The sequence below is a fragment of the Aythya marila genome, assembly GCF_965140915.1.
Source record: "Aythya marila genome assembly, chromosome: 16".
Classification (NCBI taxonomy): Eukaryota; Metazoa; Chordata; class Aves; order Anseriformes; family Anatidae; genus Aythya; species Aythya marila.
The window spans coordinates 11557506-11584789 of record NC_139057.1 but is presented as its reverse complement, the minus strand read 5'-3'; the positions used below and the strand labels follow the sequence as shown (position 1 = coordinate 11584789).

Sequence of the window (27284 nt, the reverse complement as noted above, 5' to 3'; positions counted from 1 at the left end):
GCCGGGGAGGAAGGCCCACACCGCGGCTGCCCTTGCTGGAGGCCGGGGCTCTGACGGGGGCTTTGCGGGCTGAGCCCGGTCCCTGTGAGGGCAGCGGCGCCGCCTCAGCCCGGCCCTGAGGGGAGCGCGGGGCCGCGCGGCTCCGAGCCCGGGCCCGGCCTCCAGGCGGGGCCGCGCCGGGTCCCGCAGCCAACGGGCGGCAGAGGCGGAGCGCGGCTGCCCCAGTGGCGGCGGCGGCGCGGGGCTGTTTGGATTCAAAGGCGCTATAAAGCATCCCGTGCCGGGCCGGGCGGGCAGCGAGCCGCGCCATGGCCAACCCGTCGCAGTGCCTGGAGGAGGGCGCCGGGCGCTGGCCGGAGCCGGGGCCGGGGCTGTACAGCGAGGCGCAGCGGCTGGCGCTGGAGGAGCTGGTGGCGGGCGGCCCCGAGGCGCTGCGGGCCTTCCTGCGGCGGGAGCAGCTGCCGCCCTTCCTGTCGGAGCCCGAGGTGCAGGCCATCGCGCGGGGCGCCGTGCCGCCCGCCGCGGCCGAGGAGGAGCCGCCGTCGCTCGGCGCCTCGCCGGCCGCCTCGTCGCTCACCTACTTCCCCGAGCGCTCGGACGTGGAGCCGCCGGCGCTGGAGCTGGGCTGGCCGGGCTTCGCCGGCGGCGCCTTCCGCGGGCTGACGCGGGTGGAGGCGCACTTCCAGCCGGGCTGCGGGGACGGCGGCTGCGGCTGCAAGGAGGCGGTGCGGCGCCAGATCCGCTCCGCGCGGCAGGTGGGTGCGCGGCGGGCACGGCCCCGGGGGTGCTCGGCTGCGGTGAGCCCTCCCGTGTCGAGGCGGTGCTGGCAGCAGTGCCTGCAGCTCCTCTCGTCGCTGTTGTGCTCGCGGCTTGACCCAAGGCTTTGTGCGGAGCTGCTCGTAGCGGGGCTCCCGTTTCACAGTGGCTTTGATCTGACTCAGGGCATGGCCTAGAAAAGCCGTGCTGAGGAGTAACTTGTAACTGTGCTCCGTAACTCGCAGCGCTAATTGAGCTTGCAGGCTCTAACTGCAATCCCAGGAGGGAGTCTCCTTCCCCACCTGCAGCCACTCGATTGGCTTGGCCAGAATTTAAAGCACAGCTTCCTCTCCAGGTGAAGCAACGCCTGGCTGTGGCTGAGGTGCTCACACGGGCACACCCAGAGCTAGCGACGAGCCGGGTCCCAGCCTGCCCGAGAGCAGAAGCCTGGGGCGTGTGAGGATGACAGGAGCGTGGGCTTCTTGCCAGAAGCTGTTGCAGACAAAGATGTGTTGGCAAAGGGCCTGTATCAGGTAGCTGTGAGCAGCCTGGTGGTTCAAGCAAACCCCGTGAAAACGGCTGTTTTTCCAAAAAGCTGTTGTTGCTTGTCATGTTCTTGCCTGTAGCATCTGGCCAAAGCATCTTCCCTCGCATGGAGCCAACAGCCACCAAGCTGTGCTGGTCACTGCAGCATGCCTGCCTGGCCTGGGAGGCAGCTCTGTGGGTGTGGAACAGGGAGAATTCTGACCCTTGTCACTTGAGCTGCTGTGAGCAGCTGTGGGATTGCAGCTGAGCTCCCAGGGTTAATGTGAGGAGCAGGAAAGCTGCAGATGCTGTGTAGTTCCTTCTCAGCTTGCTAAAATACGGTTGGCTTGACAGACTAACTTGGGCACTGTCGCTGTCTTGCCTCTGCTATCCTGAATGGCTCAGGAGAAAAATGTTTTCTCTACCTCCTACACACATCACTGTACTCTTGCTCACTTTGAGCACAACTTTATTTCTTTTTCAGTTTATAATTCTGGGATTAGATCTCAAATGCTCTTCCAATTGAGTAGTCATTTGAAGGCAGCTGTGTTCCAAAGGGCTTACTGTGAACTGTGTACCTCTCGTTCTGTTCTCAGGAGTTAGCTTACTCACCTGGTCTCATCAAGAGTACCTTAATTTTCTCTATCTTACTTTGGCATTTAGTGTAGTGATAGGGTGGAGAAGACCAGAGGAGATATGTAAGAAGCACAGGTGTGAAATAACTTTATGTAGAAATACCAGTGTGTTTGTGTTTTTTATAACTAAGAAATCATCTGTTTATAGCCAATCCCCTGAGGAGCAGGGCACAGGTGTGAATGCGAAGCTCAGTCTGTTCTTGTGGGAAACGCTTCCTCTGAGCACAGGCGATGCCACACACAGCAGCTGTGTTGCGTGCATGGATGCCTTGGGCATGTGGCAGTAGGGCGCACGCCCTATCTGATACAGGCAGGCACTGCTGCGCTTCTGCAACTGGTGTCCTTGATGCTGGTCTAGTGGAACAATACGGGAAGTCGTGAAGCCAGATCCTTTGTGTCTGCACCCACGCGGCTGCATGTTCCCAGTTTTGAAGGGCTGGGTTTCTAGCACAGAAATGGCACACAGTGGTGTTCTGAATGGGGAGGCTGTTTGCAAATGTAAGACCGTTCTATCTTTGGCCCACTGGAAGGAAATCTTCATCTTGGGACTTGCCTGCTGTAAAGAATTGTTAGTACAAGTCTGCATCTGCTCCTGGGCAGCTGGATGGCTTTCTTGTGTGGGTTTTGGGTGGACGCTTGGAATATGCCATTTCCAGACTCTTATGGGATGTATTCAGTTTATTATGTTGCTGCAGAACTAGTTTGTCATGGTAATTCACATAGGGGTGCGTGGCCTGAAGAGACAGCAGTGAGTGTCTGAGATGTTTCTCTGTGACACCGAGAGGTTGTTTGAGCTAATTCTCCTGGGGGAAGCAGCTGTCTGCAGCGGGTTTGCCACAGAAGAGAGTCTTGAGAATGCTTTGCAGGAGGCACAAGCTGGTAAGGTTTAGTTTAAAACCTCCCTCTTTCTTACTCTATAAGAACTGCTCTTTGGATATGGCAGTTCCTCATTCAGCATAATCCCTGCAGCTACTGACACTCGGGAAGCACAGGAGTGGGGATGGCCTGTCGGGGTTGCTGACTGTCGTGTCAGCTTCCCAGGTTTTAAGAAACGGTCAGCTCATGGGAGGTGAGGTAGGAAAGCAGGCTGTGCACAAACGCTGCAGCAGATGTTGGAAAAATCTCTTCAGTCTCATACTTTGCACACCAGGACATGATGAATTTACAGAAACATTGGGAGAATGTAGGAGTTGTTTAAAACTTGCCAAGGCCAAAGCAGCAGGGCAAAGAAATATGTATTTGGTCTTGACAGTACAGCAGGAGGAAACGGTTGGGGGAGGCAATGGTCTTGCCTTGTGTAAGGTAAAGCTCTTAAACAAGTGTTGCCACTTCTCTTTACAGGTAATTGCCATTGTGATGGATTCCTTCACGGATACTGATATTTTCAGTGACCTTCAGGATGCCTACAACAAGCGCAAGGTCCCTGTCTATATCCTTCTTGACCAGGGCTTTCTACCCTACTTCTTGGAAATGTGCAAGAATTTAGGAGTCTGTCCTGAGCAGGAAAGTGTAAGTACTAAACATGGTGGAGGGGAGGTGGTTTGTTTCTACTTCTTGTGTTACTGCTTATGATTTTGGACATCACAGACACCCTTCTGTAAATCATCAGACTTCCCTGGAAGACTGAAGCATCCTGTCTGTCTGGTAACTGAAGTAAAAGCATGGTGGTGTCTTGTTTTGGTTTTTGAAATGTTTCTCAGCTCCTGAAGATCAAGGCCCAATACTGGCTAGTATCATAGAATCATGAGGGCTGGAGAAGACCTCCAAGATCACCTGGTCCAACCATCACCCTACCACCAGTATCAGCCACTAAACAATGTTCCTAAATTGCTCACAAACTCATTGAAAACCATACAGAAAAGGCACGTTTACTTCTACCCTATGCTACCAGTATGTAGGAGCTACTGCCAGGCTGTGCAGCTCCCCAGTGTGCTGGATGGAGCGTCCTGACAAAGTGGCTATCTTCAAGCACTTAATTTTGCAAGATCTAAGTAGCTTTATTCTTTCTAAACCAAGAATGGGTTCCTTGAGCTTGCTAAGGAAAATGACTCCAAGGAAAACAAAGACAGGAAGCTCAAGAGTGGCATGGCTTTGGGAACATCTTTCTAATTCAGGGTTTGCATGGTGTGACCCAGGTGGCTTACCCAATTCCTCTGAATGGAAGCTGACGTGACTGCATCTTGTCCTGGCTAGGACAGGCTTGTGCTGACCCAAGTGAGAGCTTCTCTGGATGGGGAGGCACTCCTAGCTTTGCGGTCAGTAATTAGCTGGAAGTAATTAGCAGTTCTCTCCAGGCCGACTCTACAGCCTCTCTTAAACTAACAGAAATCTAGCATTAGTAAGACTCACTTGCTGAATAATGTAAGGAAGCTCACTTCATTCCTATCGTCCATAACATGTCTAGTTGTTTTTATGCAGAATTACTGCTCAAAGCTTTAATTGAAATCTGATGTTACCTTTCCCTTCACTCCTGAAACAGTTGATGAGAGTTCGAACTCTCACTGGGAGCACGTACTACGTGAGGTCAGGCACCAAAATCATTGGGAAAGTCCACGAGAAGTTCATGTTAATTGATGGCATCAGAGTGACAACGGGCTCCTACAGGCAAGTATTGGGGTCTGTCAGTGCCTGATGATGCTGTGAAAAGGGGGAGGTTCTGCAGGAAGGGTGTATTAACTCTGCTGTTTGCTTGGTACTGGTAAATATAAAGTGGGCTGTCTGACTCAAGTGGAACTAACACAAAACTGGAAAAAACAGTGGGAAAACTACGTTGGCTTACACAGCTAGGAAGGAACGTGGCCATGGCTACGTAGGGGTTTTCCTGAAGGAGAGCGAACACTCACTCAAGTTGATACCTCCCTCATGCACAACAGTCCTAAGCTGAGTCTTGTCTTGTTACCTGTAACTGTACATGTTGAAGTGAGCTGAAATTTAACTGTGAGTCTTGGTTTGTTTTCAATAGTTTCACATGGACCGATGGGAAGCTGAACAGCTGTAACTTGCTGGTGTTGTCAGGTCAAGTGGTTGAACAATTTGACCTCCAGTTCAGAATTCTTTATGCCCAGTCAGACCCTATCAGCCCTAAACGCCTGTCAAGATCCAGGAACAGTGGGATGTTTGATCATCTGGTGAGCAGAAGAGAGTCCTCTAAAGAATACTCTGTAAAAAGCAATTTGAGAGCAGAATTTGCCAGGATGTCTAGTACTCCCAAAAAAATGTTAAAAGGACTAGATCTGGCTGAAGGTACTCCCAGAGGCAAACCTTGTAACCTGGAACACTCTTGCATCAGCGAAGTGGAGTGGTTCAGTGATCAGGAGGCTACAGCGGAGCGAAAGAATGCATCAACTCAAACTGGCCAGTGGGAAGAGAAGCCTGCAGTGACGGTGTGTAATGCTGGCACGCAGACCAATGTTCTAACAGATGAAATTGGCACTCAAACTTCTGTTGCTGCTAGAATGACGGGGACTCAGACTTCAGTTTTGCTGAAGACTGCAGTGACACAGACAAAGGAAGAAGAGTGTGCAGAAACACCCCTGCTTTACAGAAGGGCATCAAAAGAAGAATCCTTTCTACCTGGAAAGTCTGTATCAAATTCTAGCCTGCGATCGCTGTCTTCATCGTCGTCCCAGTGTTCTGTTACAAGCTCTACCAGCTCACTCTCTTCTATTTGTTCCATCGAATACTCCAGCAGTCACAGGGCAGAGTATTTCCAGAAACTGCATAAGGAGAGGCAATTCCACTACTCTACCATCAGGTCGAAATTCAGCCACATGGTGGACATCCTGTCCCGAAGGAGGCGTGTGCCTGAAAACTACATGAACCACTACACTGGAAAATGCAATCTGAATCAGAGGCGAGACATCAGCACCAGCCTGCGCAGCCTCCGAGATGTTTCCCTCTTTTCTCTGAATAAATGACTGCTGGACTGAACGCAGAGCACAGAAGTTTGGGTTTCAAAATGCACTTGTTTGTCTGCTGATTCTTCTAATTCCTTCCGGTACTTGCACACATACCAACAAGAGTAAATCCCTTGCCAGCACTTTGTTTTATACTATGCAATTTAAGTAATAAAGAACAGGTTTTTATTTATACCGTAACCACTTAGATGTTTCTCTTATATGCATTAGTGGTAGAGGTGTATAGTACTTGACTTAGAAAGCATTAATATGTTTACTCTTCAGGATAGCTAATTCTCTGGCTTTAAGTTATCTAAACTTGGAAAAATCTGAGTCCAACTGACCTTGCTCAGAATGACTTTATCAATACATACTCTTTTCCCCTTTCTAAAATTGGGACTTTTACTTTATACTCAGCATTAGGGGGAAAAATTAATCATAAAGCTATTTTTTTTCTGACTTCACAAATTAAAAAAAAAAATTACCCTTCCATTAAAGTTGTGAAGGGTCTATTGGAACAGTTGCAGGTTCTTGTGTATCTCTTACTACATCCTCTTTCCATTGCTTAAGCATTCTGAAAGGGACTGAATAGTACTGAGCCAGCCAGCAATTCAGTTAGATCACTTTATGTCTGTCTCTCTCTCTCCATACACATTTGTATCACATTTGTATATATGTGCACATTCTCTGAGGAGCATCTTTAAAAAGTCAAGGAAGTAGCAACCTAGCACTCCAAGACAGCCATACCTATTTTAGGGGAACTTTGTCCTCATTTAACTAGCTTTTAGCTTTGAATACTAGAAGCACCTATTGGATCTGTATGGATATTAATGTAAACGTATTAATGAGGTGTTTGGGGGTGCAAATCTTGCTTGTGAGCAGGAGATGAGGTAATAGTTGGAGCTCAGTGTCTCATAGCAGACACTACAATGTGCCCCTGTTGTACACCCCTTTTGGCATAACTTCAGAAGATGCTTTTTGTTCGATGTCTCTCCCAGAATTGAGACCAAGCTGTATTCTAGCTTGGTCTAGGAGGTTTCTGAACCATTTAGGGGAGATTAAGGTTAGAATTTATGAGAAGAAATGTCTCCTAAAGGGCGGTCAGACATTGGGATGGGTTGCCCAGGGAGCTGGTGGTGTCACCATCCCTGGTGGTGTTCAAGGAAAGGCTGGATGTGGTGCTTAGGGATGTGGTTTAGTGGGGGACAGTGGCAATAGGGTGATGGTTGGACCAGATGACCTTGGAGGGCTTTTACAGCCTTAATGATTCCATGATTTTGCTTCTGTTAAGAGACCTGTAAATGGCATCTTTGGGGTCAGCCTAGTGGTGAAACAATCACTGAGGACGCATAACAAAGCCCCTGCTCAAACACACTACAAAAGCATTATAGATTGTTTGTTTTTATTCTTTTACAAGTAATTTTGGGTTTTTATTTTTATCCTAAACTGTGCTTTTTGAAGTACTCTGTTTCCTGCTCTGTCTGTATTTTATCCACTAATAGGTTCTTCAAGGAGAGTTAAGTGCCTTTCTAGCTTTTGAAAATATTCTGCTTTCAACACTAACTGAATCTTGGGTTAAGTCACTCTGCAGACACTACGCAAATATTTGTTAGTATTACTGTGCATGTGTCCATGCTTGATGGATCACTTTTTTTTCTTTTTTTTTGAGTAGTATGTGAGTTTTTCCGAGTTCTCTCTGAAATCTGACCTGTGATATTATTCTTTAGACCTGTGTGACAATAGTTTAGTGACCAACCTGATGTGGTATTCTTCAGTCAAATCAGAGTCTGGGTGAGGTATTTCCTTCTTATTTATAGGCATGTCTGTCCAGTAGGTGGCACGTTTCAGCTGTTATTTATTTCCACAAGGGGCAATGAATGAATAGGGAACAGCCCAAACTCCGCAGAGCTGCAACCGAAGTGTAGACAGCGGCACTTTTATTCTACTGACTAGAATTTTTGAGTCCTGTATTGACAAAGAGGCTTAGCTACTTCTATAGATTGGAGGTTAAAGCAGCCAGTTCTTCCCTAAAGCTGCAAGGCAGATGTACGGAGAGGTGCAGGGAAGGGAAAAACTGTCTGCACCTGCTTAAACAGGTGAGGGGCACAGCTCCTAGAGCTGGAACAGAGACGAAAGGGGGTTGCAAACAGGGAGCCACAATACACATTCAGGACACTGTCAGAGCTGTATTCTTAAAAGCCTCGTGTTCGGCAATGCTTGAATGTATACGAAACCCACCTGAAAACCGCGTTTGTTCTCTGTACTTCTCAGCTTCGGTGCCCTGTACGGTTGTTTTGGAGCTCTCCCAGGAACGATACCTTTTTTTACAAATAAACTCATTTTGCCACGGGGCTTCTCACCGCCTCCCTTCCGCGTTTTGCCGTCTGTGTACCTGTCCCTCCGCATCCCGCCGGCCGCCGCCCTGCCCGCTTGGCTGCTGCGGAATGAAGGCAAGGCAGAAGGGAAGGCAGCCGCCCGCCCTCACACAGCGCCTCACGGGGGGCAGCCTGAGCTCAGCCCTGAGGCCGCGCTGCTCCCCCTTCCCCGGGACGCTCCGAGGGCTGCCCCAGCCTCCCCCCATCCCGCCGCCATTTCGCGGCGCCCCCTGAGGGGAGCGCGGGGCCGGGCCCGGGGCAGCGCCGGCGGCCGCTCCCCGCCCCGGGGCGGGCCGGGCGTGAGGCGGGGAAGGGCCGCGGGGGGGGAGCGGGGTCGCTATAAAGCATCCCGTGCCGGGCCGGGCGGGCAGCGAGCCGCGCCATGGCCAACCCGTCGCAGTGCCTGGAGGAGGGCGCCGGGCGCTGGCCGGAGCCGGGGCCGGGGCTGGGGCTGGGGCTGGGGCTGTACAGCGAGGCGCAGCGGCTGGCGCTGGAGGAGCTGGTGGCGGGCGGCCCCGAGGCGCTGCGGGCCTTCCTGCGGCGGGAGCAGCTGCCGCCCTTCCTGTCGGAGCCCGAGGTGCAGGCCATCGCGCGGGGCGCCGTGCCGCCCGCCGCGGCCGAGGAGGAGCCGCCGTCGCTCGGCGCCTCGCCGGCCGCCTCGTCGCTCACCTACTTCCCCGAGCGCTCGGACGTGGAGCCGCCGGCGCTGGAGCTGGGCTGGCCGGGCTTCGCCGGCGGCGCCTTCCGCGGGCTGACGCGGGTGGAGGCGCACTTCCAGCCGGGCTGCGGGGACGGCGGCTGCGGCTGCAAGGAGGCGGTGCGGCGCCAGATCCGCTCCGCGCGGCAGGTGGGTGCGCGGCGACTCCCCGGGGGCTGCCCCCGCGCTGCCTCGGCAGGAGAAAAAAGCACCAGGAGTGCCCCGTCAGGGGATGCCCCGAAGGCACGCGGGCGCTGGGAGGGCTGCGAGCACCGGGAGAGCCGTGAGGGAGCCGTGAGGGAGCTGTGAGGGCGCGTCACGGGAAAATGAACCGTAAGCTGCAGGGGAAGCTCGGGTGTATCTTAAAAAGGTGCGATGAGCAGCCACGGGTGGACGCAGGTGGTTTTTTTTTTTTCCCTATTTGGCTTCCTATTTGAAAAGTTTGAAAGATTTCGGCCCATTTATGTTTTGGAAATAAGCTCATACTTTACAATTTTTGTAGAGTGCTTTTAACAACAAGGGGACTGTCCTCAGGAGAAGAGCTCTCATCCAGGAATCAGAGACCAAATTTGTCTTACCCAGACGCCTCTTTTGATATCTGGGAGGATGAAGAAAATCCTGAAGCAACACGTTTGTTTTCCACTGGTCTGATTTGTGTGAGATCTTCTCACCCCCTGACAGCCCCCGGTGAGCTCACTGCTCCTGTCACACCAAGCAGTGTGTAGCTGGAGGAGCGGTGTAGCTAAAGAAGACCGACAGCGAAATGTCTTTCTTTTTTGGACTCTTTTTATATGAGCTCGCTCAGTTTTTGGAGAGGTGTCAGTCTCCTGGATGCCTTGAGGTGTCTTGTGGACCACTCCAGAGGTTGGGGAAGAGGCAGAAATGCTCAGGTTTGTGTAACTGGATCTTGAAGGTGAAGTTATGGAATAAAAAAGGGGAAGGCTTTAGTACAACCTTAATGAAAAGTCATGAGCAGTGTGTTACTGAACGGGTGTAGGAGCTCTCATTGTTGGCAGTTAGTGATGAACTCCAGTTTTTAAAAATAGTTAAGGGGTGTTTCTCCACAACAGGCTTTCAGGCTAGTTTGCATCTACCAAATGAACCAAACCAATAGAGATCCTGGCAAAAGAAGCTTCAAAGTCCGCTACCAAAGTCACAGCTCTAATTACTGTAAAAAGGGAAATTTTACAATGGGTTAATAGAAATCCTAATTGATATTATCTGTTATATGTGAGTCAAGCAACACCAAAACTGGGGCAAATAGCAATGGGTTCCATCCTTGAGTTCAGTATGTACTGTTTTTTTTTTTTTTTTTTTTTTTTTAACTATACAGAGACATGAATAAGTGATTGTAGTGAAGTATGTTGTATCTCCTGTACCTCGGTGTACTGTAGTCTGTAATCATCTTTACCAAAATACCCTCCTCGTCACAAAACTTTATTTTAGTCAGTTACTTCTTCCTTTCTCTGCTATTTCTTATACGTCTCATAAATGTTTCAGCAGTTGTGTGAACAACAGAAGAATGCATTGTACAGCAGAAGACTGCCAGGTTGTATAACCACCAAAGAGAAGAAAATAGGGGGAAAATATTTAAATTCAAAGTCAAGTTCCTCACGTGCCATCTCTCTTGGAATGCTGTGGAAACAGCCTAATGATTTATTCTGAAACTTGTTGCAGATGATTGCCTTGGTTATGGATTCCTTCACAGATACCGATATCTTCAGAGACCTCTTGGAAGCTTGTAGCCAGCGGCAAGTTAAAGCATATATCCTTCTGGATCAGTCTTCATTTTCCCACTTTCTGAAAATGTGCAGAGATCTAGGAGTTGACCTTGAGCAGGAAAAGGTAAGCCTTGTGATATTTCTAGGGATAGAGAGTTGGTCCTATAATAACTCTAATCTTTGAGCTGTTAGAAGAAACTGTTTTGCCTGCTGCCATAACTTAAAATGGGGTTTATGTAGCTCTAGCTCTTTCTTGTAAGATGCAACCATTCTTATAAAAGAAGGTACTTAACAGAAAAGCTGAAATCTTTACAAGAGGCTGTCACAGTTGCTCTCTGAGTACAAATACTAGTGGAGCATCCAAGAAAATGAAGGAGGAATGTCTGGTTTCTAAAAGGATGACTGGAGTTGCTCAGGCGTGCTGAGCTCTTAAAGGCTGATGGAGTTGGTTCTCAAGAAGACGTGGAGACGTCATTGCCTAATATCACGTCAAGAGACGTGATATTAGGCAATGTTTTTTATGATCACCTTCTGCACAGCCAGTGTATGGGGTTGTCCCTTAGCGTGTTTTCTCTTTGCCTGCTAAAACAACACCAAATTGTTTCTGGAGGGTGAAACCTGCACTGCTGCACAGCAACTTTCGTAGTTTGTTGGTGATCTTTATTATCATGTGTTACTCCTTTAAGTGCGATCATTTAACTTTGAAATGTATGTGATCTTTCCACATCTTTCTTTTTAACAGTCGATGAGAATCCGAAATATCACTGGGAACACATACTACACAAGGTCAGGTGCCAAAATTGTTGGAAAAGTCTGTGAAAAGTTCATGTTAATTGATGGCATTAGAGTGACAACAGGCTCCTACAGGCAAGTGGCAATTTCTTTTTTTTTTCTTGTAATATTTAGCCTTAAAACAAGGCACACCATTAAGAGAATTTTCAGTTAATAATCTTTAAATAAATGATAATCTTTATTATCATTTATAATTAACTTGAAATTTTCTCATTCTTCTTTTGCTAGTTTTACATGGACAGATGGGAAGCTGAACAGCAGTAACATTTTGATCCTGTCAGGCCCTGCAGTTGCACACTTTGACCACGAGTTTCGGATTCTTTATGCACGGTCAAAACCTGTCAACCTCAGAGAGTTTTCCAGCAGCAAGAAAAGTAAGGTGTTGGATCAGCTGGTCAGGATAACAGTGGCTTCCAGAGACTTAACCAGAGAAAACTTCCTGAGAATGGAGTTTTTGTATCTTAGAGCATTTGTAGGAAATCTAAAAAGGAAACGAAACTGGCTGCATGCCTCAAGGGAGGCAGTCTACGTGTCAAATAATGCAATGCATGCTTCTCCACCACTGACTAAGAGGAATGGCTCTCAAATTATGAGGCCACACTGGATCATAGAGAGATGAATTGCAAGTTCACTCACAGCGAGATGCAGAACCTCGAAACCATGTCCCATGGTCCATGTCTTACATGACATACTGTCTTACAGCGTGTGTGTGCAAGCAGCTGGGAAACCAACCTCAAACTGAGAGAAAGGGATACTGGAGATGTGGTTTCAGTTGAACGCTTCTATAATGCTGAGCAGCAGATACAGTTATGGTATTCTTAGGCTAAGAAGTGCTTCAATGCCAAAGACAACAAAACTCCTAGCGCCTGGAAAGCCATTATTGACTGCGTTCTATCAGTTTTTCATTTTTCAACCTGTTCTTGAATGGTTTAAGCTAATGGGTTAGCAATGTCTTGGCCAAGTGGCTCAAACTTTATTTTCTATACCCAGATACCTTAAATATGTATATATTGCTTAAAGGGTTTCTAAGGATGAATATCAGGACTGCTGTACATTTCTGAAATCATTCTAAGCTTGATCTTGTGTTCAACAAACCGTTTCATGACAGAGCTGGAGTAGCCATAATCTAGAAACCAGATGATTACCAGTCCTGGTTCTCAGATGTTACATCTTCTTTACATGACGCTGTGCAGCTGGCAAAACAGGTTAACACATCAGGCCATCACAGTTTTCTGATGACTGAATTTCAAATTACCTTTTCTTTTTGGTAATAAGAATACTTGTTGACCATCACAAAAAATGTATTTTAAATGCCTGTAATCAAGGGGTAATGTTACTAAGAACCTACTAATATATGTAGCAAAGCCAAATAATACATTTTTTTGGCATTACATACCTATTTTGTGGTTGCTACTGCTGCCTGCTCTTACAGGGAAAAGCTAATTAGATCTGAAATCTGTGAAATCTGCTACTTCTAAAAAAAAAAAAAAAAAAAAAACACCTTACTTCCACTTGACAGGTAATAACATGGAAGTCAGAAGCATTTAATTTTAAAGTTTCATGCCAGCTCAATTTTTTAAAAATCCATTGTTTTCTGGAGAAGAAAAATAAATGAATAAAACACCCTCCCAAACTGTTGTACTTAGATGCATTGATGTTCCACCAGCCTTCCAGTGCAGAAACTCCTGTTAACCCAACTGTGGTAGCCCTGTCCCAAGCTGTTCTTGTGGCTCTGCTGCTGCAGAAATCTTGGGTATATTCTTGCCTTTGTGGATTCTTGTGGATTGTGGGCCTCAAAGGGGAATCTATAAACTTAGCTGGGGCATGTTGTATGGGCCTATGCTAAACGCCAGTAGGACAATATTAAATTAAATGTGAGAGTGTACAGGAGTGCTCTTTACTGACAATGCAAAAATGTACTGATTAGGATACAACTAATGTGTGTCCTTTTTCTTCTACTCTTACAAACATGGAATTGTAATAGTTTTGCCTCCTACTTTGTAAATGTTTGATGGTTTATAGATTAAGTGTTAAGTTTTATCCTGATGTAAAAAAGTTTTAAATATATATTTTTATTCTTAACTATATTTTCCATAAAGACAAAAAAGATAATTTTGTACTCTATGCAAAACGTTTGTGCAATATTTCACAGTGATGATTGTCTGTATATCTGTTTTCTCAAATACAAGTTTTTAACTTTGTTGTTCATCTCATTCTTTTAATAGGGCACTACTTATTACTTCCACTGCTCTGCGGTAGGACTTTTTTCTCAGCAGCTGTTAATATATTGATGGTACAAACTTCTGTGGTAACAATTGTGTTTACTTTTGATACTTTTTTTTTCCTATGTGACAACTCCACTGAAATAAGTAGCTAGAATTGTAACAATGTCTTTAATTATAACTGAATGAGGTTTTACGGGCAGGTTATCCAGAGCCATAGCAGGAGTTACTGTGGAAGTACAGTGTTACAAAGTGCACTCTGCTTTTGTCACCACAGCTGCCCTGCTTGTGTGTTAAGTTATTTATGGAGAACGATTAGGAATATAAAATGTGGTTATTTTTTTCCCTTAAGTGTGAATTTTTGACAGCATTACTTATTGGAAGCTGTTATTATTATTATTTTACTTCAGCTTATACTTAAATAACTCAAACTCTAGCTTAGATGTGACTCAGTAATGGTTCCCTTTGGTTGCAGTAGCTGTGCCTGCATTGTCCCTGTACTCGCTTTCAGTCCCTCGCGTTCGTAGTGAGGTGGCATCATTCACGGCGGGGATTTACAGCAATTAACTGTAGTTAATTAACGACAGAAGGCCGTTTTGGAGACTGAGATCTTTCCGACTGCTGCTTGACGGCTCTGTCCCGGCCCCTACCGCCGTTCCCACAGGGCAGCAGCCGCGCTCGGCGCCTCCCCGCTGTGGCGGCGGGGCCGAGGCAATGGGCGGCGCGTCCCCGCCTCTCGCCTCAAGATGGCGGCGCCCGTGGGGCCGGTGAAGTTCTGGAAGCCGGGTGAGGGCGGCGGGGCCTGGGTTGGGGGGGGGGCTCCCCGGCCTCCTCCGCTCCCCTGGGCTGCCCCCAGCCGCTGAGAGCTCCGTGTCCTCGGCCTGGAGGGACCCCGGGGCCCTGCGGGGATCGAGGCCGGCGGCAGCAGGGGCTGTGCGGGAGGGGAGCCGGGCCGTCCTGCGGCACCTCTCGGGGCGCTCCGTGGGCTGCTGGCACCACACAGGAGGGGCCGGGCTGGGGGGGGGTCTGCGAGGGGTCGCTGAGGTGATGGGCCGGTGCAGGGGGTGGCGGGGACACCTGGAGAAGGGGAGGCTCGGGGTGTGCCTCTGTGCACAAACTGTGCTGGGGGAGCGGGGGGTGCTGGAGCAGGTCCTTGGTGGTGCCCAGGGACAGGACAAGAGGCTGCTGAGCTTCCTAACGACCCCAGGTGGGCTGGGGAGCGGATAGCAATCAGAGGCATTGCTGACGCCTCTTCAGGTTAGGTCAGTAGGCTCTGAATTTTGCTGGGCAGCTTTGAGTAGGGACTAACTGTTCTTAAACAGCGGGAGAAGCCCAAACAAGCAAATCCTACAAAACTGGAGGAGCCTTCTCTTTGCGCTCAGGCTTCCCCAGTTGAACGTGCAGCCCTGGTGATACGTTCATCAGGAACGTAGCATCCCCCCAGATGATATGTTCCTTTACTGAGATGAGTTTTAGCTTCAGGTTTGCTTACATAATTCAGTATTTCTGGTTGTCAGTAGTTTTATGTTAATTTGCAGCAGACATAAATCAAATTTGAATTACTAAGGTAGATACAGAGCTGGTGAGTGGCGTACCTCATAACCTGACAAGGCTCATTTAAAGATTCATACACTTATTCAAGAAAGATACTTCATTTGAAAGAATTCTTGCTTGTGTTATTGAATGCTTTTGATTATTTTCTTAGAAAAGTTGGTCTTTTGATGCATGCTGCTATGTATGATTCTTCTTTGTAAGGAGCATACTGATTCTGGCAGTACTGTGACGCAGCTGACAGAAGTGTGTTTTTCCCATTAAAATTATGTCATTTAGGCACAGAAGGTCCTGGTGTCAGTGTTTCAGAAGAGAGGCAGAGTCCTGCTGAGAGCGGTGGTGTAACTATCATCTATAATCCTTATGCTTCCCTTTCTATTGAACAACAAAGACAAAAGCTGCCCGTTTTTAAGGTACAGAAGTTCTTTTGGGAACACTAAATCTGTTGTGTGGTGACTGGCTTTCATGGTTTTCTTTTGAGAAAGAAGCATACAAACATTGTGCAGCATACAGCAATAGTTGCGTTTCCTTTAGGCAGGAAATTTCCAGCAAAAGTTTATTTCCTTTATGCAAGTCTACAGGCTTTGTAGATTTAAGTTACTATGTATTGTATGTATAATGCTTGTAAATTTCAAAGTATGACTTTTGACAGTAAGTACTTGGTAAAATTAATTTACTGTGTCATTATGTAACTACTGTAATGTTAATTTATTTTCTTATTTTTGTAATAATCTGTTTTTGAGATTAAAATGTCACTTTTTCAGCTGAGAAATCACATACTTTATCTAGTGGAGAACTATCAAACTCTGGTGATTGTTGGGGAAACAGGATGTGGGAAATCAACGCAAATTCCACAAGTAAGTGTGCGTTCAGCTCAGTAAAATCAAGTATTCCCTCAGGGAATTTTACATGAAATGTTGAAACAGCATTCCAGAACTGCACTTTAAGAGTGGGAATTTACCAGTGCTTTTTCCTGTGTGTGAACAAAAGGAGAGAAAAATAAAGCTTAATTTTACATAGCAGGAGCCCATATATCTGTAATACAAAGTCTTCTTTCGCTACAGTGAAGGACCACACAAAACAAGATTATGCTGGTACAAATAGTAGTTACTGTGGTATAGGAGGTGTCCTTATTCTGTCTAGCTGAAGTTTAAAATGTTGTAGAGAATATGTTTTTGAGTAGGAAAAAAAGTGCGGGTTTCTAACGAGCTTTGCTCTTGGAAATTTTTGAAGTACATATTTCTGTATTTTCTTAAAACTTTCTCTGTTGTGACAGGAATGAAGAAAATCCAAGAATATGTAAAAGTTAGTTCTTGGGTTTAGTTTGAATAATTACAAGCTAATGATGAATGCCATCTGTTTCAGTGTGACCACTGGAGTTGTGCTGCCTAGTTTTGTTTTCCTCAAAGAGATTATAAAATAAAGAGAAGAAAAGGGGAAAAAAAATAAATCAAATTGAGACCCAAAGAACTGCTTTTAGAATGCTTTCTGGAAGCTAATGTGCTTAGGAAGTAATATTGTACTGTATTGTTTTTAATGGTGAGATGAATAATGCACAGTCTCCAAGTAACCGATTTGCCTAGGGTCATGCATCGTTTTGTGTCAGAACCAGGAAGAAATGTAGAGTGTGGAGAACCAAAACCTTGCTGTAATCACAATGTGGGTGACTCATTTCTTATCCTTCATTTTGGTTTGCAGTACCTAGCAGAAGCTGGCTGGACAGCCGAAGGAAGAGTTGTTGGGGTGACGCAGCCTCGTCGAGTAGCTGCTGTTTCAGTGAGTTTCTCCCCAGTTTTTTCACTTCACTGTCACTGTAACCTCTGATGTCTTGTCATTCCTGCTTCTCAGCAAAACTGCTAACTCCGTGAGCTCCTGAGTGAATAGACATTTCTGCTCATCTTCCTTCCAGAATTGCTGGTACTATATGCTGAATTCAACCTGATTAGTAGGTCTTGCCAAAGATTCCAATCCCAGAATTGCAGATGTAAAAGCTTAGAAATAAAATTGAGTTGCATCAGCAGAACCGTACAGGGAGTTAGGACTGTGCAAGGTTGAGCTGTGTTTGACTCTCAGCTAGAATAATGCTTGCATAACCCCTAACTGCTCTCTGAAAATAAAGTAGTGATGCAAATCTGTGTGCAGTAACACTGCCAGTGGAGGAAATGGGAGGTTGTGTACCTCTTTTTAGCAATTCATACCTGATTTCTTTCTACAGAAAATTGAGGTGCCTTTTTGTAATCCTCATTTTGCCTATTTTTTGTTAATGGCATTAAACTGTAACTGCAGTACATCAGTGTATGTCTCTTGTAAAAATGTAGAAGATTGGGCAGTTGTCTACCTGGATGTATCATCTCATCAGCTGTCTTTGACTAGATCCACTGCGGTTAGGGAAACAGTCCCTAGCAGTGAGCTGCCTCCTGAGCTTTGGGCATTCTGCCTGCAGTGTCCTTCCTTTTCCCCTTCATAGGACATTCATCTGACATTGGATGGTTCTACACAAGATGTTGCATATACTGCAATGACGTCCCCTGGCAAACTTATTTCTCTTTTCCCTTTTATCTTTGAGAATGTTATTTTTAAGTCTAAAATAGGATTACTCAATTAGTGCTTAGCATATAGTCACGGTAGGATTTTTCTTTAAGAATGTTGTTGCAAACTGCCTGTGCTATTTGGCAATTGCAGGGAGATGAGAGACATTAATGATTTATTGCTTTGTCTTGAACTGAAACTTTTTTTTTTAATTTTATTTTAAAATTTTACCTGCTTTCTCAGCTAGGACTATGGAGGCTGTCAGAAGTGAAGAGCAGTAGTTGCAGAGATGCAAGATGTAGTTTAGAAGTTCCTGAAGTTCTGCTTGTATAACTCAGGCTGACAGTTATCCTGAAGGTTTGCCTGAAAGTGAAGGAGTGTAAAGATTCTAAGTGAAAATGAATTCGTTGCTTACCAGTATGGTTTATAATGTCATTCAAATGACTGAAGGTAGCTTGCTGTTGGAATTTAAAGAAAACTAATGTATGCATTCTGAATTTTTATTGTGTTTTCAGGTTTTAAATGTCTTCTGCACTTTGCTGAAATCATAATCTGATAATACATAATATTAAGTAGGATAAGTCTAAGTGATTCAAGATTTAGCTAAATGAGCTCTTGGCTTTAAACTGGCTCAGAGATCTACTGTTCCAAAAATTGTTGTTGCTTTTAATTATTCTGCCATTTTTCTGTCTGATTTCTGCACAGGGAATTCTGTATTATGAAATGGAGAGTAGCATCTTCACGTAAAAGAAAAAAAAAGTCTGAGTAAGTTCAGGGACAGATCAGCTTAACTGATGACTTTTTTTCTGCGTGCTATGTACCTCTTTGCATGCGGTGTTCTTAAACTGTGTTCCCACAATTGCAGGTATGGAGCCCTTCCCCAGCTTTATGACTGATTGAGGGGCTGCTTTTGTAGGTCTCTCAGAGTCCTTATCACAAAGAAGTACTTCTGTAGCTTTTCTAAGTGGAAGCAGCGTGAAACAGATTCAAGTTATATTGAAACATCTTAAAAGTATTTACCAGTTCTATATTAGGTATGCATTGTGGTGTGAAACAGAACTCTGCATTTCATTAAGAACAAGTAGTAGTTCTTTAGAAGCAGTAGCTCTATTCCTGTTGTAATGTCAATTCCCTACAGACAAAACAATGATAGAGTGAAGAAGTTTGCTGTGAGCTGTCTCTTGTTTATGCAGATCTCTTTTCTCAGGTCGCAGGCCGAGTTGCTGATGAAAGGGGTGCAGTGTTGGGTCATGAAGTTGGATATTGCATTCGGTTTGATGACTGCACGGATCCCCAGGCTACAAGAATTAAGGTGAAACAGTATGTGCTTCCTCTGGAAAGTTTAGCTGAAACTCTTAAAGTGCTTTTGCAAAATTAACGAGAACCTTGTAATGCCCAGTAAAGAGAACAGGTAGCATTTCTGGTTTCCAGGTGGGTACCCCAAGAGTGTGCTTAAATAGTTGTGGCTCTCCAGACCTTACTAGAATATGCTCTGTTCTGCTGGTCTGGCAGCCACCTTTTTAAAGTAAAGGAGCTTTTCAAGTTAGTTGTTGCTAGCTATCGATGCGGTGCTAGTGTGACCTGATAAACCACTCAAAGTCATAGCGAAAGGCTGCAGTGAATCAAAGCTGAAGTATTCTCACCACCCTAAAAATAGATTTTGATTAAAAGTGCAAATAAAAGGGAAGATGAGCAGGCTAACTGAGGGTAATTTAATATGGATTAAATAGCGAGATTTGCAGCTGTTCCTTAGCCCTCTGAGCAATATTTTGCTTGTGTAGTGTACAGACAAGAGTTTGTTTTAGTTACGTTGGAAGAGGAATGAGGGTGAATGAGAATTTAGTCTTTGAATTTTTATTTTTCTGAGGCTAAGAGCAGTTTGAAAGAGATAAAGATGCTTATTCATTTTTGATGATGATGATTCATCATTTGGGGTTGGAAATTTGGAGATTTTTACCTTGACAACAAGTTCTTGCCCAATTCAAAGTCAAAGTTGGAGTCCTCAGTCAAACTCTGCTTGATGCCTATGTGAAGCTGGTTTCTTTCCACTGGCTAGTAAGAAAAAATTACTAAATGAACATGTATTTTGTTGGAATGTTAAGGCTTGCATTCTGGTCAGATGCCCGATTGCTGTTAAGTAGTTTGATTTGAGAGAGTCAAAGCTGGACTGACACGGAGAATGTTATCTGTAGAAGAGATTGTCATGTTACAGACGAGTGTGAAGAAACTTCTATTGCAGCGTTCCAGTGCTGCCAGTCCATTATATTTTCATTGTGAAAACAACTCATTTTCAACAGTTCAATACTGATTAAATACCAATCTCTCTGCTTATCTCCAGGCTAATACTCAGAAATAGATTTGTCTTCTGTAGCTGGAAGAAGATCAGCTTAATAGATCGTTAGAAAATGAAAGACAAGTAAAACTTCAGGCAAAAATTGTTCATACCAAAAAATCACATGGGTAATTAGGACTATCTGTTAGGGTGTGTGCTGTTCATTTGTTTTTTAACATTTTTCTTTGCTTTCACTTTTAGTTCCTAACTGATGGTATGCTGGTGAGGGAGATGATGGCTGATCCTCTATTAACAAGATACAGGTAAGGAAACATGGAATGATGCTTTTGATTTTTTTTGATTGATTTTTTTTTTTTAGGCTGAGGTATGATAACTTAAATAAAAAGATGTGAAAATTATTCAGGAGATATATGTTGTAAAGCCTGTTAGAAAATCAACTGATCATTGCAATGCCAAACACAGCAGGATTTGGTGCTGTGATTTTTGGAACAAAATATAAATGTACCTTGTAGAGTCTGAATTGATTCATATACTAGTTTTAAACTCATTTTTTTTTCTTTCTTATAATAATAATTAATAAAACAAAACCACAGGCTTATTCTAAACAAAACCTATGCGGTATAGTGAAGATAAACCTTGCTTCTTCCACCCCTTTCCAAAAAACAGCCTGAATAAACATTTTGTATGTACCACATGCATTAGCTACTTTTTCCCTCCCATTTTGCTTCTGTTCTCTTTATTTTATCTCCACATTTTTTTAAGGGGCTGTAAACACTAATAAGCCAGCAACAAATTTCAAACAATGATATTTCATAGAACATAGGAAGACAGTGATTCTGGTGTTAATCTAACCATTTCTAAAATCTCATCTTTCTGCTTTATTCACAGTGTGCTCATGCTGGATGAAGCCCATGAGAGGACTCTCTATACAGATATTGCCATCGGCCTACTAAAAAAGGTTTGTTTGTTTGTTTGTTTTTTAGTGTCCTCTAACCCTTTTCATTGCTATTATTTTTTCTAGACCTCTGGTCTTGATGGCTGATTAGTGCGCCCATTTGAGAGAGGGAGATTTCTAGTTCCTCATTTATTTTACAGCCCATTGTACATTATACATCTGACACTCGGGTTGCTCTTCTTCCTCCCTGTAAGGCTGCCTTTTCTCTCTGTGGTAATAGCAAAAAGACAATCTTGCTTCTGCTGATGATGATCATGTGAAGTAATCCCACAGGGAGCTGCTGACTTTCAATCTACTAAGGGCCTCACTACCACCAGAAATTAAGAGTAAACTGTGATTACAGACTGAATACCCCCAGTTGTTTTTTATTCTTAATTATATAAAGCTCCACACACAGCTCTCTGGTTGATGCTCTAGGAGCCTGCTTCTAGCCTTATACCTCAGAAAATAATTTTTACTCTGGATGTTCTTGCTCTCTTTGATACTAGATTCAAAAGAAGCGTGGGGATCTTCGACTGATTGTGGCTTCAGCCACCTTGGATGCAGAGGTATATCTCTCAAATTTTGTTTTGTAATGAAGTGACCTGAAGTGGCAGCTCTCCCTCTGTTTATATACAGCTTGTCTTCTGTGCTGCTTTCTTCTTGTGAAGTATTGCTTCTGTTTGAGGGGTGAAGAGGGGAAGGAATGCAGGAAAAAAATCTGCTACAGTTAGGTTGCTGTGTTTGCTTTACATATTGCTTTACATATTACATTACCAAACTTCTTTGGAAGTAAGTTTAAATATGAATCTGTTTTTCATATATTCATGGCTTTTTTTCCATCTTAGTGGTATTGTATACAAAGATGTTCTTTTGGCTTAATCTAATCTAGTAAGAGACATTGGTTTAGTTCTGTTTTACTGATAGCAATAATTTGAGACAACCATAGACCATAAAAATAAGTGACAGACAAGGAGGTTTTATTTCAGTGAGAAATAAACTCTGTGATTGACTTGCAGCCTCTGGGAATTTAACTTACTAAAAATGTCATTAGTTTAACTTTGAGTAAGAACAGAGTAACTTTGAGTAAGAACACCTACTATTTAATGAGATACTCTTAAACATGCTAGGTTGATCAGGTGCCTCCTAGTTCAAGTAGTATGGGATTTTTTCAAACAAAAAACCATTTTCTCTCACCTTTGATTTTGTAAATCTCAGCTGTGTGCCTTCTGTTCCCCGGTTGGAGTCCCAGCCTTTTCAGCCTTTCCTCGTAAGACAGCTACTCTGTCTCCTTCATCATATTCATTGCTTTTCTCTGTACTTCTCTGAACTCCACTGTGTCTTTCATGAGATGTGGTGGTGGGAGCTGCATCTAGCACTGATGATGCAGGTGTACTGAGACTTCCTTAAGTGACAAATACCATATGCAGTAAATAGTGATAATATGCTGTGCTTTGGTAGTACTTATAATACTGTGTATTCTGTATATTACATTAGAGAACATGACAATGGTCTGCCTTTGCAGTGAATGTGAAGTATTAGTAATTTTACACATTAACTAGTGACTATATACATTTGTTTAAATACAGCGAGTTTGCAGTATCTCTGTGATTAGAGATGGCTTATTTGCGTTCTTGCTGTTCACTCTTGTGTATTTAAATATTTCGTGGTGCTAAACTTAAAATTTATAGAAGTGTCTCACAACACAAGTCCTGAACTTACATAAATCAGCTTAACTCTGCTTTTACAAAGAGAGATCTTGGTTTTCAGTAGAAACGGTAAAATTTACTTCTTCATCCAAAAAATATAGGTGAGAATGTGCAAGCCTCACTCAAACTTGTAAGAACAATAATTTCTATGTTCTACTTAGCTTCAGTAGATCCAGTAAAAAAGATTATACATCTACTTTTTCCAGTGCCTGAATCCCAACCAGAATACAAGGCAACAAAATCTTTTTTTTTTTTTTTTTTTAATTTAGTACTTTATCAAAAGACTGTTGAATTTGTGAAGAATATGTCGAGTAATGTAGTATTTTGACTTCTTATTGTCTTGAGGCTTCTCCCTCACTTCTTTGAATTTAACAAACTGAAAGTGTTTGTCTTTTATTTTAATGTAGAAATTCAGGGATTTCTTTAATCAAAATGACACCGGTGACCCCAGCAAAGATACCAGCGTGATCCTTACTGTGGAGGGGAGGACGTTTCCAGTGGACATCTTTTACTTACAAAGGTGTGTTTCTCTTTGATCTTCTCAGTGATGATTAGGAGGGTGTCTGACCGTGGTATCATTTTTGACTAAGGTCAGAAACACAAACCAGTAGTAAGTAGGTGTAATGTTTGATTTGGCAAACAGTCATTCTTTCAAAATATTTTCATAGTCTTCATACCAAGAAATTAAGGATATAAGTGCAGTGTTGTTTTCAGATTGAATGATTCTTCTGGCTTTGTGAAGAACAGGAACATAAGTACAAAAGTGATGAAACAGTGAAAGCTGTGGACGAATTGAAGGGTCTTTTCTTGATCCATCAGTTTCATTTTGCAATAAATGCATATAGCTTCTTGAAAGCCCCTGAAGTGGAAATCATTAAAACAGAATTCTCAGAAGAACCTTCTAACTTGTGTACATGAATTCACATTTGTACAAACAGCTCTGGTCATGTCAGTTCACTCTGGGGAGATGCCCCAGTTCTTGGATGTGTTTGGGAACACGTCTAATAAATGGTAAACTGATTGTATGAAAAATAGGATAATTCTTACAGTTACATTTCTTTTCTTAGAACAGGCTCATTGTCATAGCTTTTATACATTTGAAGTAAGCACTTGCATATTTGCTTGGAAACACAGCATTAAAAAAAGCCCTTGAAATGATGGGATGTTGCTTACAGCAGCAAAACACATGTAGAAAGACTTTTTTTTTTTTTTTTTTTTTTAAACTCACATTTCTGTCAAGGAAACAAATGAATTGTCAAAGGCTGATTCGTAAGAATACATCCTGAAGTAAATGTGCATGTGATTTACAGTGTCCAAAAGCTAGCTTTTTATTCTACTCCTACATAAGCAAGGCATCTGTACTTACTTTTCTACTAACATCTCTGCTATTTTTTCTCCCCACAGTCCTGTTCCAGACTATGTAAAATCAACTGTGGAAACTGCAATGAAAATTCACCAGATGGAGAATGATGGTGATATACTGGCATTTTTAACTGGCCAGGTATAAACAAAAGCAATCTTTTTTTTTTTTTTTTTTTTTTTTTTTTTTGCTTTACAGTGCTGTATTGTTGGCTTTGCAAAGTCTCCATCTTTCCCTAGCTGTGCTTACTTTACAGTTGTTAAAGATGATGAGCCTTTCTGGGTCAATGGGAGCAGAATTAGGCCAGTCCCAAGGACTTTCAGAAAATGTAATTAGGTCTGAATTTATCAGAGCTAGTAATGGTTAACATTTTCCCTTGTTTAATGCTGTATGGTTATGGCCTTGTTGATAATGTGGAACAGCTTGTTTCTTGGTGCTAGTCACACCTACAAAGTTGTTAAAATTGACAGTGAATCATCATTAATAGGGCAAATGGAATTTTCATTTGTTAGGCTTAAAATCTGAAGTCTTTGACAGAAAAACAAATTGCTATGAGATCTGCGAGTCTCTTTTGCTCTGTTTGTGCCTGTCAGCTCGCTTTGCAGCCCAGAAGAGTAAATGGGAGGTGGCTTATGGTTCTTCCAGTGCAGAGCAAGCTACCTTGAATAGCTTCACTAGCGTCTTGCGTGTTTCTACAAAAAAATTTTCATCCCTGTTATTGATTCGACTTTGAAAAAGTGAATTTGATATATGATAAGGCAATGTCTAAACACTTTGTCTGTATTTTTTTTGAGTGAGATGCCACAGTTGATCTCTGAATGTAATCTTGGAGAAAATGTGAGGATAGGTGTTAATGCTGGTACTGTGTCATGCCTCATCAAGATGCACAGCACAGTCAAAATATGGCCTCTCAATTTGCTCTCTCATGCATTGAAATGCACAGAAAAACAGGCCTGCTTCCTCCTTATTGAGCTTTGTTCAGTCCTTCCTTTGCGATTTTTCTCATGAATTTGTGAAGGAATGCTGTTTTGAATAAATGGATATAAATATTTTATGTAAATATGTATTTCATAGAAATGGCAATTAATATAAGAATATTTCAAAGTTGAGGGAGCTATTCATGTGGTCCTGGATTTTGAACGACTAAAACTATATTAGGATTACTTTTGTGCGTTTTCTTTACAGGTGATAGCTGAATGATACTAAAGTGAAAACTCCCTCATGCCCTTTTTTGTCTTGCTGTTGTTCTAGGAGGAAGTGGAGACTGTTGTTTCTATGCTTATAGAACAGGCTCGGGCCCTTTCTCGTACTGGAATGAAAAGACACCTCCGTGTTCTCCCCATGTATGCTGGGCTGCCTTATCCGGAGCAAATGAAGGTGTTTGAGAGAGTTTCTCGCAATGTCAGGAAGGTACAGTTGTAATTTATCTTCATTTCTACCACCCAGAAGGGCGTCTGTGTTTCACAGGTACCATATATGGTATTCACATCACAAGACTGTTGTGAACTTTTATGGAAGAAGATTTTTTTTGCATCTCCTGATAGTGCCTGTTATTTTCATAATGCGAACCGAGAACATGTTCTCTGGCTTCCCTTTTCATCTTCTATCGTTCCTAGGTATGTTAGCTCTAGCTCTCCTGTCTACTTCAGCTCTCAATTTTTAAGAGCCTTTTTACATGCCACATATATCTGTATCCACTTGCAGCTTTTGCTTATATCAAGTTGCAGCTTCTTACGCTCTGAAGTCTTCTGCTTTCACCTGTTTTCTTTCCTTTCTGTGGACAGCCTATGTCTATTTTCTATTAGTAAAGGAAAAAATAATGACAGTGGGTAAATGCTCTGTTTTCACTTAAGATACAAGTTAAGACTTGCTTGGCTTACATAGAAAATGCTTTGTTTTGACTTCTGAAAGTCTTGTTTGGATGTTTAACGTCACAGAACTATCATCTAATTGGTCACAATTATTAGTGCTTTCTGCTTAGGCAGAGCCTGTGTTGGGGCTGAGATAAGCTGACAATTACCCAGGTGAGTTGTTATACTTCTTGTGCCTGCTGGAGTCTAATGAGTAAAGCTGTTCATCTGATGTTGGAAAACATTGAGAGATAAGTACTTATTTTCTGTCCTGGATATGTCAATTAATTGCCAAGACTTACTTTTTTTTATTTTCAGGTGAAATAAGGATTAAAATTCCCCTTGTCAGCAGGGAGCAATTATTTTTTAATATTTTGGGACATCTCTGCAGGAATACTGAACGTAGAACAATGAATCAGCTCTGCCCCCCTCTTATCTCCTGCCCTGCACCAGTGTTACAAGCAACAGGTCACTGTAACTGAGAAGCAGAGAGAAGATATTTTAGTTCACTACATAGTAACATTCAATTTACAGTCAGATTATGGTTTTCTTTGTAAACACAGCCAAGTTCTACTGCTTTTATGAAGGGAGAATAAATCTGAATAAGAAATTAATTGTGAAACTGTAAAAAAACTGGGCTTACTTTAAGCTGACAGCTATTTCTGCTGCATCTGCTGTATCCTTTTGTGCTGCAGAGTGTGTTGATTGGAACCGTCATGTTTGAGATCTTTCAATCTCAAATGGTGGCTTGTATTTCAGTCCTGGTGCAGTGATGGTAGGGCTTGACAGTGTAATGGAAATTGGGGCATCTCACAGTATCCTCCTTGTGTTCATATCTGCAGGTGATAGTAGCCACCAACGTTGCTGAGACTTCTATCACAATTCATGGAATTACATTTGTAATTGATTGTGGCTTTGTGAAGCTTCGGGCCTATAATCCAAAAACAGCCATTGAATGCCTTGTGGTGGTGCCAGAGTCCAAAGCGTCAGCTAATCAGAGAGCAGGGCGTGCCGGACGGAACCGCTCTGGAAAATGTTACAGACTGTTTACAGGTCAGTAATTTGTGTAGGGAAGATGAACCTGTTGGTATGACTTGTGTTTTGTTTTAGCATTAGCTAAAGGGAACCAAAACTGCATTTTATTCTTTCAGCAAGAGACAGAAATTTCCCTTCATTATTCCTTTGGCATATTTAAAAGTGCATTGTTTGTATATGCTAAGCATTGGAAACTGAATTGCTTTTATAAAACAGAAATACAAACTGAGCAGGGAAAGTGCAATGAGGTTGCATCAACATTTCAGGCTTGCACTTGCTGACACCTTTCAGAGTGACAAGTTTACTCAGTTTACCTTTCTTGGTTAAAAAAGGAAAAAAAAACTACCCCTGTTTTGGTTTCTGAGGCTTTGCTTCACATGTGACACTCTCTTCTGTGACTAAAG

General features: G+C 43.5%; 3 protein-coding genes across 3 annotated transcripts in view; all 3 read left to right on the top strand.

Annotated features, from left to right (window-relative positions):
• The first annotated feature begins 269 nt into the window (after positions 1–269).
• On the top strand, positions 270–6058 carry LOC309884315 (protein FAM83D-like). Its single transcript, XM_082773150.1, has 4 exons — positions 270–755; positions 3258–3425; positions 4396–4520; positions 4879–6058. The coding sequence occupies exons 1-4, from the start codon at positions 309–311 to the stop codon at positions 5831–5833; spliced, it is 1695 nt and encodes a 564-aa protein (XP_082629276.1). The 5' UTR covers positions 270–308; the 3' UTR covers positions 5834–6058.
• A 2511-nt stretch (positions 6059–8569) lies between these two features.
• On the top strand, positions 8570–13712 carry LOC309884302 (protein FAM83D-A-like; the record flags this gene model as incomplete). Its single annotated transcript, XM_082773131.1, has 4 exons — positions 8570–9034; positions 10562–10729; positions 11348–11472; positions 11626–13712. The coding sequence occupies 4 exons, from the start codon at positions 8570–8572 to the stop codon at positions 12014–12016; spliced, it is 1149 nt and encodes a 382-aa protein (XP_082629257.1). The 3' UTR covers positions 12017–13712.
• A 653-nt stretch (positions 13713–14365) lies between these two features.
• The window catches only part of DHX35 (DEAH-box helicase 35), a gene marked incomplete at its 5' end in the record, with an annotated part of 29024 nt that continues 16105 nt past the window's right edge, over positions 14366–27284 (top strand). Inside the window, 12 exons of the mRNA XM_082773013.1 lie at positions 14366–14405; positions 15450–15583; positions 15935–16027; positions 16869–16946; positions 18907–19011; positions 20233–20294; positions 20881–20950; positions 21436–21495; positions 23043–23155; positions 24040–24136; positions 25247–25405; positions 26688–26898. Of these exons, the coding sequence (XP_082629139.1) occupies positions 14366–14405; positions 15450–15583; positions 15935–16027; positions 16869–16946; positions 18907–19011; positions 20233–20294; positions 20881–20950; positions 21436–21495; positions 23043–23155; positions 24040–24136; positions 25247–25405; positions 26688–26898 (1222 nt within the window). The remainder of the gene's footprint in view (positions 14406–15449; positions 15584–15934; positions 16028–16868; positions 16947–18906; positions 19012–20232; positions 20295–20880; positions 20951–21435; positions 21496–23042; positions 23156–24039; positions 24137–25246; positions 25406–26687; positions 26899–27284) is intronic.

Bases quoted from the DNA above. Each gene is read 5' to 3' on its own strand.
- LOC309884315 (XM_082773150.1), top strand. From the start codon at position 309: ATGGCCAACCCGTCGCAGTGCCTGGAGGAGGGCGCCGGGCGCTGGCCG. The intron at 756-3,257 runs GTGGGTGCGCGG...TTCTCTTTACAG, and splicing joins AGATCCGCTCCGCGCGGCAG to GTAATTGCCATTGTGATGGA. The intron at 4,521-4,878 runs GCAAGTATTGGG...TGTTTTCAATAG, and splicing joins GTGACAACGGGCTCCTACAG to TTTCACATGGACCGATGGGA.